Source organism: Scylla paramamosain, chromosome 28 (assembly GCF_035594125.1).
Source record: "Scylla paramamosain isolate STU-SP2022 chromosome 28, ASM3559412v1, whole genome shotgun sequence".
Classification (NCBI taxonomy): domain Eukaryota; kingdom Metazoa; phylum Arthropoda; class Malacostraca; order Decapoda; family Portunidae; genus Scylla; species Scylla paramamosain.
This window is the reverse complement of record NC_087178.1, coordinates 372501-387500: the sequence shown is the minus strand read 5'-3', so window position 1 is coordinate 387500 and position 15000 is coordinate 372501. Positions and strand designations below refer to the sequence as shown.

Sequence of the window (15000 nt, the reverse complement as noted above, 5' to 3'; positions counted from 1 at the left end):
GGTAACATCAAACACCAATTATGGGAAAAAAAAAAAAAAAAAAAACACTTACGGATATAAATGAGTTTGGCTACTTCCTTCTAAAAAGTGAGACTGTGCCAATAACTCCATGAGTAGATGGAGGATGCCTTTCATAACCATTCCTGATTTGTTTAACAAGGCTGAGCAGTAACAAATAGCGAGATGACTCTCACAACAGTAATCTTTGGGGAAACATATGATAGCCTTCACAACCATGAATGCAGCAGCACGGCACAATGGGAGTATCACAGGAAGAGAAAAGCTCCAACTCTGTATCTACACATTTACATCTACCAATAGCTGTCTCACTCACTGCCTCTTCTGCTATACAATGACATTACTCCTGTAGATTTATAGAGGTAACTAAATTTGATACAACAAAAAACAAAACTGAATATTTCCCCACAAGAGAGAGAGAGAGAGAGAGAGAGAGAGAGAGAGAGAGAGAGAGAGAGAGAGAGAGAGAGAGAGAGAGAGAGAGAGAGAGAGAGAGAGAGAGAGAGAGAGAGAGAGAGAGAGAGAGAGAGAGAGAGAGAGAGAGAGAGAGAGAGAGAGAGAGAGAGAGTTCAGTGAAATACATAAGTAAAGGAAACTTAAGATTCAACATGTGCCACCTATTTAAACCATTCATGTTTCAGCTGACGTCTGCAATTTTCACATCAACTGTCTATCTATGCATTATGTGAGATGGGTTACTCAGCTGGTGTAGCATTAGTCTCTACACCTCACTAAAAAAAAAATAAAAATAAATAAATAAATAAAATAAAATAAATAAATAAATTAATTAATTAATTAATTAAATAAATAAATAAATAGATAATAATAATAATAATAATAATAATAATAATAATAATAATAATAATAATAATAATAATAACAATAATAATAATAATAATAATAATAACAATAATAATAAATAAATAAATAAAATAAACAAATGAATAAATAAATAATACCAATAAAAAGAAAGTACAATTTTTTATCACACAGATTAGCAAACTAACTCAATTCCAAGAAACTAATGATTATAAAATAATCCAGTGAATGTTAAATAATGTATGCATAATTTTTCTTTATGCATAATATTTTTCCTTCACTTCTATTTACACATTTTGCTGGGTTATCCTAGAAAACTTGCACTCTATTTAGTTTTAATTTTCTTATATTTTATTTATTTATTTATTTTTATTTATTTATTTTTTTATTTATTTATTTTTGTAGCATTTCACTACCTACTGCAGTGACAAAAGTGATTATTTCTCTGGTAAATGTATGCACTCAGCTGGTAAATGAAAGCATATAAGACCATAAGAGACTGGCAGATAATTCAATGCTTAGTTGGATTCCTACCTGTAAGTTCTTTTTTCCCCACTTGTTCTTTCAGTACACACCATCACACCAATTTTTATTTTATAATATTCCTATAATTGGCACATGTGTGCTCTAAATCCATTTTTCATCCTCATTTAGTCTACATAAGTCTCTAACAATAAAACAAAAACCAACAATTTTCTAATGAAAGCCTGTACATATCTGGAAATTTTCCGAAACATTCTATGAACTCCTAAAAATATCCAGAGACAGAGTTATGCTTTCCATCTACCAATACACACAAGATAACACAGCGTAAGGTACTAGTAATAGGTCTGTTGCAATACTTCTAATTATGCAGTGAGCCTTGTCTCCTGCTTCTAATAATGGACAACTACCATATATAAAATAAAAATATGCAAAATACATTAGGAATAATAATTACAAGAATACCATGGCAATATACAAAATCCAGAAACAGGTTAACCCTCTCTCATTTGATAGTGGAGTCAAAAAAATCCTGTCATCTAAGCAGGCAAATTGCCAGACAACAGGTTAACATTTCACTACCTGAACAACATTCCAGATAAAGGTAAGTCCCCACTAATCAGACTAAGCTGAGTGGACTCAGCTTGAGTTCAAGTAAAGCACAGGTAACAACAGACTCAACCTGACATTCATGGGTTCAGTTTATATGCAAACACCCCACACACATACAATGTTTATATAGTACTGTGCTATACTAGTTTCTTAAATTAACTTTCTTATACTTTACTTACTATTCTCTACCTGAGGCATGCTAGAGGAGAGGAGCAGTGTCTGTCTCATCTCATTAAAGGACTATCAGACTATCATTTCAGAGAAGGCCAACCTACTATGATGAATAAACTATTACCAGAAGCATGATATTCAAATACCTGACAATATTATACTCATACCAGTAATCAACAAAAATCCAAACTTCTAACTCTGAGAGTTGAAAACACTAAGTACAACTCAGCATCTCTACCATTCTGAGCCTCAAGATAACAATTTTCATACTTCTTAACACTTACTCCACAAGAATAGTTATCATGCTGCATCCAAGGCAAACATAGAAAAAAAGTAAAAACAAATATTTCTCCTGAATTACAGTAATGTATGGACAATTAACTCTGCATATTCCAATAGGTTCTCTCTTATCCCCAGAATAATATATAAATGATTACAAAACCTAAAATACAATGTTGATTATAAGAGCTCTGAGGTTTAATGTCAATAAGTCCATCTGTAAACAATTGCTTCTACCTGTTGACTTACATAGGATGAGTATCAGAGAAACAAATTACAGAAATAATTCCTAGTCACTACTACCACTTCTCAGCTGGTCTTAAAAGAAGTGCCTGTAGATGTTCAGCGGTCAATCCTAAGAACTCTACCATTGGACTTCTTACCTTCAGATATACATACAGTTGATAATTAGCTGACAAGTAGAATCTTGTGTGATATCTGTTAGTAGATCTCACTTCCTTTTAACATTTACTAAAGTAATAAGATTAGTTATATCATACATGCACACATACATTTCCATTGATTTTAATCCATTCAAGGCAGAAAATTCATGTAACACTTGAAATATTCATCAGACAAGAATTCTAACTATATTCTGCAAAGGAACAGATTCAATACACAAACCAAAAACTCAGAGAAAGATTAAATTGTGACATACAAGCAGTGTGTCCAATCAATATCCAAAATAAATAAAACATACCAAAATACAAAATACTGAGGCAGTAAATCTTTACTTGTGTGGTGCATCAACACTTCAGTCATGAAGGAAAACTTGGGAGAAATACTCTCTGCCTTAACCTCATGATTTATGTTGTTCTTTAAATGTAATGCATCCTTGTGTTCCAATATGACATTATCTGCTAACTGTTCAGTCTAGTGTGTCTTTCATTGCTTAAACACTGTCCATGACTGAGCTTGAACCTCATGTATGACACACCATCTATACTTCATACTCATTATAACCTATGTGAGTTTGCAAAACTATGGAAAAAATGTCATCAGTACAACATTCTATCAAATCATCAGACATAACAACCAAAACTCAACTTCAATCTAGTTAATAATTTACAAATACTAACAAAACTGTTCATGCCAGGCAGAATGCACAAACAAAATTGGTGATTGCTCACTACCTTAAAGTGGTGGATTTTATCTCCTTATAGCTAACAAGCACCGGGTCAGTAACACTTTGGGGGTCCTCGGCAAGGCCCTTAAAGCGCAACTTTTGACCCTTTCTGAGAAGAGAAAAACCAAGAAATTGTTCGCATGACAAACTGACAACCAAAACACCGACCAAAATTGGAACTGTTTTAACACATCTATACCAAAACTGTACTTTACATGAATCAACAAAAGTGTCACACTGTCAAAACAATGCCATGAGATACAATATCATGAAAAGATAATTCTGAGTCCAGCATGTGGAGGAGAACAGTGGACTTCCAAGTGATAAAATGGGTGAACGAATGTGTGGAGGTAAAAAATGAAGTGGTGATGATGTATGCACAAATCCCTGCAGGGCCACACAGCACAGCCACAACAGCCAACCCTAAATCTGCTGTTATGGATCCCACATGATAAATTACATTTCCTTAAAGCAAAGAAGAATATTATACGAGATAATTAAAATTTATGCATATCCTTGAATTCTATTTAATTTATAACATTGATAAAATTATGTGAAAATATTAAGATTGAAAAAAATGTGAAATATTTACTGATATGAATCAACTTCTATATGATCTTGCTATTAGGTGCAGATACTTACATATAAATCCCATAACTTTTTATTATTTTCTTTACAAATGAACAGATACAATAAATTACTGAACACATTTCTTTGCAAGAATGTAGCAAGAATGTTTTTTTTTTTCATAAAAAATTAACAGTGAGTCTGATAGGTAAACAAATGTAAGCAGTACCATAATTTGCAACATTCTTAGGTTGAATTCATAATAAAATAAAAGATAAAAATACCAAAAACACTAAAAAGTGAAAACATAAAGGTTCATGCTTAGGCCAATTCAAATCAGAGTTCCTTTAGCCACAGGAGCAGAGAGGCAGCATCCAGCCAGGTGAAATACACTATTTACCCTTCCATCAAGCAGCAGGTGGCATGATTTCTGAAGTGACATGGTTCAATGATCTCATTCAACAACAAAATTATTTCATATCTTACTGCATTTTAACTCTGCTATTATTCTCACAAAAAGCCATTATGCCACACTACTTGGTGTGAATGTAAACAGTCATGCAAAGATCAAATAAAATAAAGTAATAAATAAATAAAATAAAAAGTATCAGATGAATGACAACTCATAAATAAAGCAAGTTTGTACACACAGTGGTTCCACATTTTTTGGTGTTTGCTTTAAATGAAGATGTACATTATAAATAACAAATGCATGGTGCACACCAATATAAACAAGTTACATGCAGGCACATTTTGTCAAGGAGTGATCTCAGTCACCATTAATATGGGTATGGCTAAACTAACACTTTCATGTCTTTGCTCCACAGATATAAAATGGAGTTTGTCAAAGTGTCTTTTACACTAAAAAGAAAGAAAGGAAAGAAAAAATGTGAAGACTGAATTCTGATGCTTGGTGGATGTCTGTTACATGTGAACCCAAAAATAAAAGCACATGATGTCACAGGAGTCCTTGCAAGGCTTGAGGGAAGGCAGTGCATGCATGGCGGCAGTGACTAACGTCTTGACTTAGACGTCCGTGTCAAACTGCTGTGAAACCATATCTTTGAAGTTTGCTGTACCCTCTCCCACAGTTTGGGTTGTTGAGTCAAACTGCCTTTTCGTTCATGTCTTGGAAAACAAGGAAAAAACACTTATTTCTGACCTATGTGACAGAGATAGCTGGTTTGCCTCACTATAATAGAGGAGATATTAGTATATTAGTATGCAGAGGAACTGCTAATCTAGCATCAAAACTCTAAAGTTATGTAATTCTTTCCTATAAGAGTGATACAGCAAACATTCCTCAAAATAAAGAAAATAAATAAGTAAATGATGAATGAATGAATGAATACAATGATAGTTATTATAATCATTCATTAAAATGATTCAGGTCTTCAGGAATCTGCTGAAAAATTTGCATCTAATTCCTTTTGCACTGAAATGCATTCCAGCATTCTGTTGCTATTGCTTTAGGTGCTGTCTCTTTTGGGAAATGTCCACTAGTCAAATAAATAAATAAAATAAACAGAACAATAAAGTGAAATAAAATAAAATAATGAACATTTTTACAGCAGGCTGATTCCCATCAAAGGGAGGTTGCCCAAACAAGACCTCATGTCTAAAGTGAATGACATAATGGATAAATTTACTTCAATGCAGTTATCAAAGCAACAGCACTCAGTCACCTGTACATTTAACAGAGATAAACTTTTAGCAAAGCAATAACATGTAGATGGAATGTGGTTGATGCAAAGCTCAACTTTCAAATCAAACAGCCTTTCAGAAGCAATAGTTATACAGCACCCACTTATCATGTGTAATGGTCAGTGATGGAAGTTACGGCCAACATGCTTGACAACATTATTTATCATGGAATGATGGAAGGAAACCGGTTTAACAGATTTTTTTTCTCTTACCCACTACCTTGCACACTAATTAGATATGTACATATTGGCAAGACAGCAGCTTGACAAATTTTATTATAATCATAATGGCCTTGTACAAGGAGGGGAAACCACTACGACAAACTTGTACAAAAAATAAGCCCTGTGCTGCACAGTACTGGCTCAACAAATTAATGCTGGTAGCAGCAACTCTTTTCCTTAACACAAATAGCATACTGGTAAGGAAAAACAACTCACAGTAAGTGCAGTTATATGCAAGCTGTGAGCTAATTTGTTCCATACTTGCTAAGAAATATAGGAATGTGGCAATACCCATAGCACAATGTCATGAAATAATAGACTCTGGGATAAAAAGTAAGTCTGGCAGGGTGAAGTGCACTAATCAAAAATATATCTAAGTCAGTATGAAATACCCAGACACTGATGGTTTGACAATGCATTTCATACTATGGTCCTGGTGAATCATTGTTTTTCTGAGTTACTACAATGAACAAAAATTGCTTCAAGTTCATGTGTGACCACCTTTCAGACTTGTTTGACAAGTGTCCTGCATGTTCTTCATTATGTTGTTAATGGAACAGAATGCTTATAAGTTACTAGATCATTAATTCTGTTTGACTTACTGGAGAGAATAATTTCATCATGGCTGTGCTTACATCAAAACAAAAGAGGCTTCATTATAATTCTGTATGCAAGTGTTTCCACCAGATATTTACCAAATTTAACTGGACAAATATTAGGGCAGCTTACACTAATCAAAGAGCAATCATGCCTCCTCACCCACATATTAGCCTTGCTCATATTTGTTATGTATTGGTGAGAAAAATGTAAATAGGACAAAAAAATATATGAAATTATAATAATCCTATACTTGGCAGTTCCATGAATCATTACACATAAATGATGTTATGAGTTACTCTACAAGAGTTTTGGTACATAGCTGGTCCTCAACTCAATATTAGTTATTGGTAACCTAAGACAACACCCAGGCTGTAAGTCTTGGGAAACTGTGGGACCACTGTGTGTGTGTGTGTGTGTGTGTGTGTGTGTGTGTGTGTGTGTGTGTGTGTGTGTGTGTGTGTGTGTGTGTGTGTGTAATATGAAAAGTAAATGTTAAGTGGATACACAAATAGAATTTAACTATGAGCAATTCAAATAGACTGCAAGAAGCATATAGAAATGTAATGACAGAATGAAGAATGAGATCATGACATTGAATGAATCTCACATGCAAACAGAACATCCTGTCATCCTGAGGACACATGTTAACACTAAAAATTACTCTAGAACAGAAAAAAAGGCAATAAATTACAAATAAATAAATAAATAGAGGTAAACAAAGAAACAGATAAAAGCAATGTAGAAGACAATAAGGGGAACTCATATAAAGCTTCACTCCCTGCCAGATTATAATACTAAAGACAAAAAGAAAGACATACAGAAAGAGAGAGTAAGAGTGAGGAAGAGCAGCAGTTACCTGACGACATCAGTGCGGTCCTCCTGGATGGCAACGGTTGTCACGTGGGAACGGACTTGAATTTTCGGCGAGGAGGAGGAGGAAGCGCCTGCCTCCCATGGGGGTGGAGGGGTGGAAGTGGCTGGAGGCACAGTACTCCCACTGGTTACAGTGACTACACTGCCCCTGCCACTCCCTACATTACAGGGGAGAAACAAGCAGTATTAGCAGTGGTCCTATGGCTCATCGGTATGGGGTGGAGCAGCACGGACTAGTAATGGTAAGTTAAAATACTTTGCAAATTTTCCAACATGAACTCTAAGGGGAGATGCAAGGAAATCTACTAATGGGACATTTGTATTACTTATGGCTTTAATGAAACAAACTGAATTGCAGGTATAACTTAGACATTTCTCACCGTACAGTACTTCATCAAGATACACCCATCACAACACACAGTTAAAGCAGTTGCAATGGGGATTCATAACAAAGTTGAAACAATAAGGAACCACAAAATGGTAAATGCAAAATGCAAATCATACAGGCATTAACACAACATCACTTCAATGTAAGATACCAAGCTAAAGCACAGCTGGAACACAGCATGCAGGAGCATTAAATTACACAAACTAAATTTCAGAAAGGAAGAAAGTTCGTTTTTCAACAGGGCTTGGTTCATGCTGGTCCTGTGAATGATCTGTGTAAAGCTGGGACAGGTCTCCTCCAACACTGTGGGATGTCACACAGGGGGATGAGGGATGCCTCTCATTTTTGCTTGGAGAGTTCTGGTACAGTGTAACATCTGACATGGCAGACATCTGCATGCCCAAGGGCTGGCTTTGTGGAGAGGGCGTCTGGGAGGGAATGTATGGGGAATGCCTCCCTCTGTACTGGTAGGGAGAACTAGGTCTTCTGTATGGTGACTGTGACATGTATTCATTACAAGGAGATGGAGATCTTGATTTTCCATAGTGATGACCCAGTACATGATTAATATAATGTTCCTCAGCAGTAGATGAAGGATCTATCAATGAATTTCTCTTTGGGTCACAGTACTGTGTCCTGACCCCCTCCACACCAGCATAAGACTGTCTTGCATGAGGTGGCATATATTCAAGCTGCCTGGCTCTCTCTGACTCAGGGTAAGGTGCCTGCATTCTTGACTCATCCCAAGTCCTTCGACTGCATGGCTGATTTTCAGACGCTGTGTTCTTTAAGAGCTGACTTTCACAGTCACTTCTTGATACATGGGATGCAGAGATGCTTTGAGGAGCCTTTTTCAAGTCACAATGAGACAGGTTTGTATATGCAGTACAAACTCCTTCACCCAGAGGCTGCCTCCTAATTGGAGATGATCTGATAAGCTTGTTTTTAGTATTGCCTGATACATGTTTGTCTGATTCATGATAAGGAATTGGCGTACTAACATCTTTGCAGATCAGCATTTGAGAGCATGGTGAACTACCAGTGGATGTGATGTGGGTGTCAGGCAAAACAAATTGTTGATTCTTTTTGTCATCTGAAGTCTGGCGGTCAAGACATGAAGGTCTGAAATGATGAGAGAGGGAGTGGTGTTGGGAGGAGGGGGTGCTCTCCTTGTCAGCAGTGTGTGGAGGTGTGATGGGACTGGTGGGCCGAGATGCCGTTTTAATGGCACCCCAAGCTTCCCGCACAGCATGGAGGGCATTCTCGGCACTACTGCGCCGTGAGCTGAGGTGGGAGGTCACCTCTGGACTCACATCACTCAATTGTAAGCGCATCACATCTTCTGTTGGCAGTTGCCACACATAGTGTTGTCTTCCCTTTCCATGACCATGCACTGTTGAGTTCATGCATTCTCTCTCTAACTTATGCATACTATCAACATGCCAGATGTTATATCCAGTCATGCCAATACTAGGACTACACAGGTGTGAAAAACGAGGGCTGCCACCAGGGTATCGGGGGCTCGGGGGCATAGTGAGATAAGCAACTCCACCTCGGGAAATGGAAAATGAAGAAGTGACAGGGGCAGCCTGAGTGGCGCCACCACCCCGGGGTGAGCGTGGAGGCACCGGGGGAGGCACACGCCCCCTGCCAGAGTGGGGCCGGTCCTGCAGCACAGCTGGAAGATTGACTGGGGTGGAGGGAGTCCCTGTCCCCAAACCGGCTGCAACCGGGCCTCCCCCTCCAGCTGCCGCCGCCGCCGCTGCTCCAGGTGTGACAGTCATGGCGGGGGAGGAGGTGGCTGTGGTGGTGGCAGCGGCAGATGTGGCAGTGGAGGTGATGGCTGTCAACCCTCCTGTGGCCATGGATAAGGAGATAGCGACCTCACCCAGGTGGTCGTCAGCAATAACACTGCCACCTGCAAACACCCGCACCACACCCATCACACACCCACCTCCATCGCCTCTGCATACCAACACCATCAAGAGAACCACAAGAGACAAGAGAGTGGCCATACGCAATCATGATAGGTCATGGAAGAAAGCAGCTCATCACATGGATGGGCTGCTCTAGTTAACTACTGCAGAAAATAATTTTTCTAAATGCATCATGCTTGTTCATGCTTTCAGTAAGAAATTAAAGGCATGACTTTTGAATAGATTAATTGTTTTTTTGTAAATTACTGAAGTGCAAGTCTTTATATCATCACTCTCTCATCCTTGCTGATCAACTCTTGACATGAACCAGGTAGACGTGCACGAGCACACACACACACACACACACACACACACACACACACACACACACACACACCACCTAGTGTAGTTGTTAGCACACTCAGCTCACAACCAAGAAGGCCCAGGTTCGAATCCTGGGCGTGGTGAGGCAAATAGATGAGCCTCTTAATGTGTAACCCCTGTTCACCTAGCAGCAAGTAGGTACAGGATGTAACTCGAGGGATTGAGACCTCGCTGTCCCAGTGTGTGGTGTGTGAGTGGTCTCAGTCCTACCCAAAGATCAGTCACTATGAGCTCTGAGCTCTTTCCATAGGGGTACGGCTGGCTGGGTAACCAGCAGACAAATGTAGGTGAATCCCACACACACACACACACACACACACACACACACACACACACACACACACACACACACACACACACACACACACACACACACCACTTCCACAACTTACCAACAAAGTCACACCTGCATACATCAAAAACCCCATATACTTCCACACATCAACTCCTCCAAAAAAAGCACACTTACACACACACAAACATACAAAGCTCATCTCAAAATTACAACCTCTTATTGCAAAGAAATGTGGCAAGCTTTCCTGGCTGTGTATCTTGCTGCCTGCTAACCACAAAGCCTTGACCTTCCACCAACATAAAGGTAAAAATTGTTTAGTCATTAGAGTGAGATACCTATGGAACTATTCAGGGATTGCTATGTTGCTTGTTCAAGAAGTACCAGATCTATACTCAGTATGAAAATCATAATGGATATAAAATATGACAGCATTACAATTACACACAAAAAACACAAGGCTGATTTGAGATACACCAGCCAGATATATACAGCAGTGGTTAATATTAACACTGGACAAAATAAATACAGTATTTACATTAAAGTATCCTTGTCATTCAAATGAAACTTGAAATAAACCCTAGTTCTAAAAAGATCAGTTACTCTGACAAATGAACAACTGAAGCTTCTTCAATCATCCATTATGATTTTTTTATTGCATCCTGATTATAAAATATGAAATACCTAACATCCATAATTCAATTATAGCACAAGTGAGTCCACCACCAGACAATACAGTTCCTTCTACAGGACACACTAATCAGCTTTCTGCCCAGCACATGCTACCAGTGTGCAGGTGCCTCCACAATGCCACCTGGATCATTCCCAATGCCAACACATTAATGCAGGTGGGAGGAAGCAATGGAAACCTTAATGAAATAAGTAGCTTCTTTCCTGTTAAATACAACCACTCATCAAAAGGAATCAGACACAGTAGGTTTCTTTAGAGACATCCTGCACAAAATTCCATTAATAATGATCAGCTTGTCAACATCTCATCATCACCTTGAGAAGAGAGAACATACAAGGTAAGTGCTTCATTCTTGATTACATATTAATGACTTCTTCAAAGGAATTAAGTATTTCAAAGGAATTAAGTATTTCAGACTTCTCTTCAGATATTCTGTACAAATTGCAGCAAAGAAAAGCATTTAGTTTGCACCATCCCTCTACTAGATGTTGACCTCATACTGTGAATGATGGACCTTATAACATGAACAATATTTAAAATATGTATTTGCAATTATCTGCAACAACAAGCTGATGCTCAGAGGATTCACACCTCTACAAGACATGTGACTGGCAGTGCAGGATGGGCCAGGTGGACTTGGAGACAACACCACCACCCATACCACCCCTCAAAACAGCCTGAGTACCCTACCACCATTTTGCTGTGCTATACCTTAACCATATAAAGCCATGGCCAATGTACAAGTCTTTCACACTCTGCTGTGTAATATTTACAGTATAACTGTCCTCTCATCAGTGTCCAGTCATACACTTGAGCCTCACCTGTCAGTCTTCCACCAGACCCTGAAAATAAATAAAAATGGTATTTTAATTCAACATACATGCACTAGCTGCCAACAGTCTATATTTAAAGTTAATATTTGCATAGGATATTTTTTTCAGTCCAATGAAGTCATAGACAAAGGTACTCCAATGTGAACAACTAGTAATGCTAATTCACTGAAAATTTACAATATTTTGAAGCAGATGACAGACCATGATAGCAACATATGAGATGTTTCAAAATCTATTTTGTGTTAGATCATGAGGTAACACTGTCCTGCTCATAATCATGATCACTCAGAGAGGCAGGTTCCATGTTTACATGGGTCAGCCAGTCATGATGGCAGCTAACCATACACCAATCTGACATGTCATCATCATTTAGTTAAAGAAGTAAAGTTCAGTCAGGATACATAGCCAATTAATAAACACTGATGCTTTGCTGATCAGATCCAAAGCAAAAAAGCAGCACCAGTTATTGCTCAAAGCATGACAAGTTTTGTCCACAACTTAATGTTTCATTTGAAAAAAGAGAGTTACCAACATTCATGTCTTCAATATAAAAATAAGTATCACAGAAAGATATGAGCATTAAAACAATCACAAAGGTTTAGAAGATCAATGTTGAAACCCACAAAAGGGATGTTGCTATTGAGCTGAAGACACACTCAATCTATAGAGGAGGAGGAGGAGGAGGAGGAGGAGGAGGAGGAGGAGGAGGAGGAGGAGGAGGAGGAGGAGGAGGAGAAGAGAGGAGAGAGAGAGAGAGAGAGAGAGAGAGAGAGAGAGAGAGAGAGAGAGAGAGAGAGAGAGAGAGAGAGAGAGAGAGAGAGAGAGAGAGAGAGAGAGAGAGAGAGAGAGAGAGAGATATGGTGCATACATTTTAAATAAAGATGTATATTATTAAAATGACATCTTATGAGGAGTTGACCAATTCTCTCTTTCTGTGCTCTCATCCACCTAGAATGCTAACACACCAAGTGCCGAGAGGCTTCTGGAACCTACAGGACAAGGGAGACAATGGTTAACCCGAGAGTTGACCAGAATACAAAGCTGCACACCATGGATGCTTATAAATCTGTTGCATGCTGGATAAATGGAAGCTATTCTCATTAACCTTCAAGAGAAATTGACATTTAATTTTGTTTCAAAAAGAAAATACTTGAAAGATCTACACTTAATGCAAAAATTATGTTTCATCAACAGGATCAAACAATACAGCAGCATATTTTAAACTTTACAAATTTACTCCAGAAAGTAAAGAAAATATATAAAAATTTATTCATAACACTTGAATCTTCATTGCAACCAAAGACTTCAATTCTGAACAACAAGCAACAAATTTACTCAGTTAGATCCCATGATAAAGACATAAAAAATGGGTCATATAACCAGGGATGGAAGAAGCACTCGTGTTTGACCGAATGGTAGCATGAGAGGTAAGGCAGTTTAGCGGTGGCAACAGGTAACCCAAAACACAGGGCACTCCAGGCCGTGGATGTGGCTGGAGACCTGTGGGGGGGAAGGGACACTCCCAGGGTGGGCTTACTGGTCCAAGATGTACACGCTCTTCAGTGACACCTCATCAAAAGAGAGAGGAATAAAGTAAAACTGTCACTCAAGTATCTCTAGTGCTCTGGTATTCTTTCATTTAGGAGTAATCAGTTGGTCAATGTACTAGACTCCTTACTGAGTTCGCTCTGTAAATTGTATGGCAAGAGATACTAATTTGCTATATTCACAGTCCAGCAGCTTCAAACTTGCACCCATTAATGCATTTATTTCCTCATTATTCCAATCACTGCCTCTTTACCAACAGTGTATTCGATTTGGCTTTCTGTTCTCTATATTCCTATTACTAGATTGCCAAACAAGTGGCCAAACCCAAGTCACAGAGCATCCACTAGAAAGCTCAAAGAATGCAATTTGATCCCTCTGGTAGGCAATTGAGTATTTCCCACAAAAAAAGAATTTGAATTTAGTCTTAGCACAGTACCAACTTCAGAGACAAGAGGCCCAGTAGATGTAATGTGATGGAGCCAAGACCAGACACTCACAGTCCCACACAGAGTACATGAAAGACGTGTACACTTGGAACAAAATCTCAAAAGACTGAGCATTAGGATGAATAGTGAATGCTTTACATACTTCTGCTTCGAACGCTTGCACTTCTTTTACTGCGTACTGAAGATCCTTGAAGAAAAAAAGCAAGAGGGTGAATCCTTAAACAAAAAAATAGCTGGACACTGAATCTTAAAGGTAAAATTTGCTGCATGATAATTAAAAACTACTGATTATTAAGCCATTACAAAAAACAAACAAACATCTACCATCTCAATTCCATGGCAAATCAAACTTGGCTATGCTCTAAGCTGCTCATATTCATGTCTATTTGCTACTTTTCAAAACTTTATTAGACACTTCAGTAACTCTTATGCACACACATCCATATGGACTAATGAATATGTATAAGAAAAATGCTTACTTGTGCTGATACACAAACAGAATCAGTCCAGCTCTCAGGCTCCCAGCCAAAATGTTTATGTTCTTTAATATAATTTCCAAAATAAAATACCAATTATCTGCCACTCATTTCCAAAATAGAATAACAATTATTTGCCATGGTAACTATGGGAAAGGATTACTTGCAAACTGTATTTCTAACAGTTTAAACAGCCACTAAAGTGTCCAACTGTGTTAGTTCAGAGTCCACTTGTATCAAGTTCAGACTGCAGTAATATTCCTGGACCCCAGTATAAGCATTCACATTCTACATTGTAATTCACCCTCATAATATCAGGCTGAAATGGACATGCATCTTTTGAATGCTATTGAAAGAATCAATCAAGCTGCATGGAGGAAAAAAAAAAAAAAAAAAAAAAAAAAAAAAAAAAAAAAAAAAAAAAAATCTAATGATATTCAGTTTCTGTATATTAGTATGTACTAGAATCCAAGCCCATGATTGGATACATAGTGATACAACTATATAAAGTAAAGTACTAGGTAAAAAAAAAAAAAAAATATATATATATATA

At 37.8% G+C, this 15000-nt stretch overlaps 1 protein-coding gene across 21 annotated transcripts in view; it reads right to left on the bottom strand.

The window, feature by feature from the left end:
- The window catches only part of LOC135114642 (phosphatidylinositol 4-phosphate 5-kinase type-1 alpha-like), a 99786-nt gene that overhangs the window by 23926 nt on the left and 60860 nt on the right, over nt 1-15000 (bottom strand). For 7 of the 21 annotated variants that reach the window (XR_010275605.1, XR_010275606.1, XR_010275608.1 and 4 more), the window contains 5 exons: nt 14114-14158; nt 11966-11986; nt 9414-9779; nt 7457-7631; nt 3516-3617 (listed from right to left, as the gene is read on the bottom strand). Coding sequence is in view for 7 of the 21 variants with exons in the window: in XM_064030442.1 (XP_063886512.1) it covers nt 3516-3617; nt 7457-7631; nt 9414-9779; nt 11966-11986; nt 14114-14158 (709 nt within the window). In the remaining 14 variants the exon portion in view is untranslated. Of the gene's footprint in view, nt 1-3515; nt 3618-4153; nt 5204-7456; nt 7632-9413; nt 9780-11965; nt 11987-14113; nt 14159-15000 lie in introns of those variants that run through there. The other 14 variants (XR_010275610.1, XR_010275616.1, XR_010275617.1 and 11 more) reach the window with 7 other exon arrangements.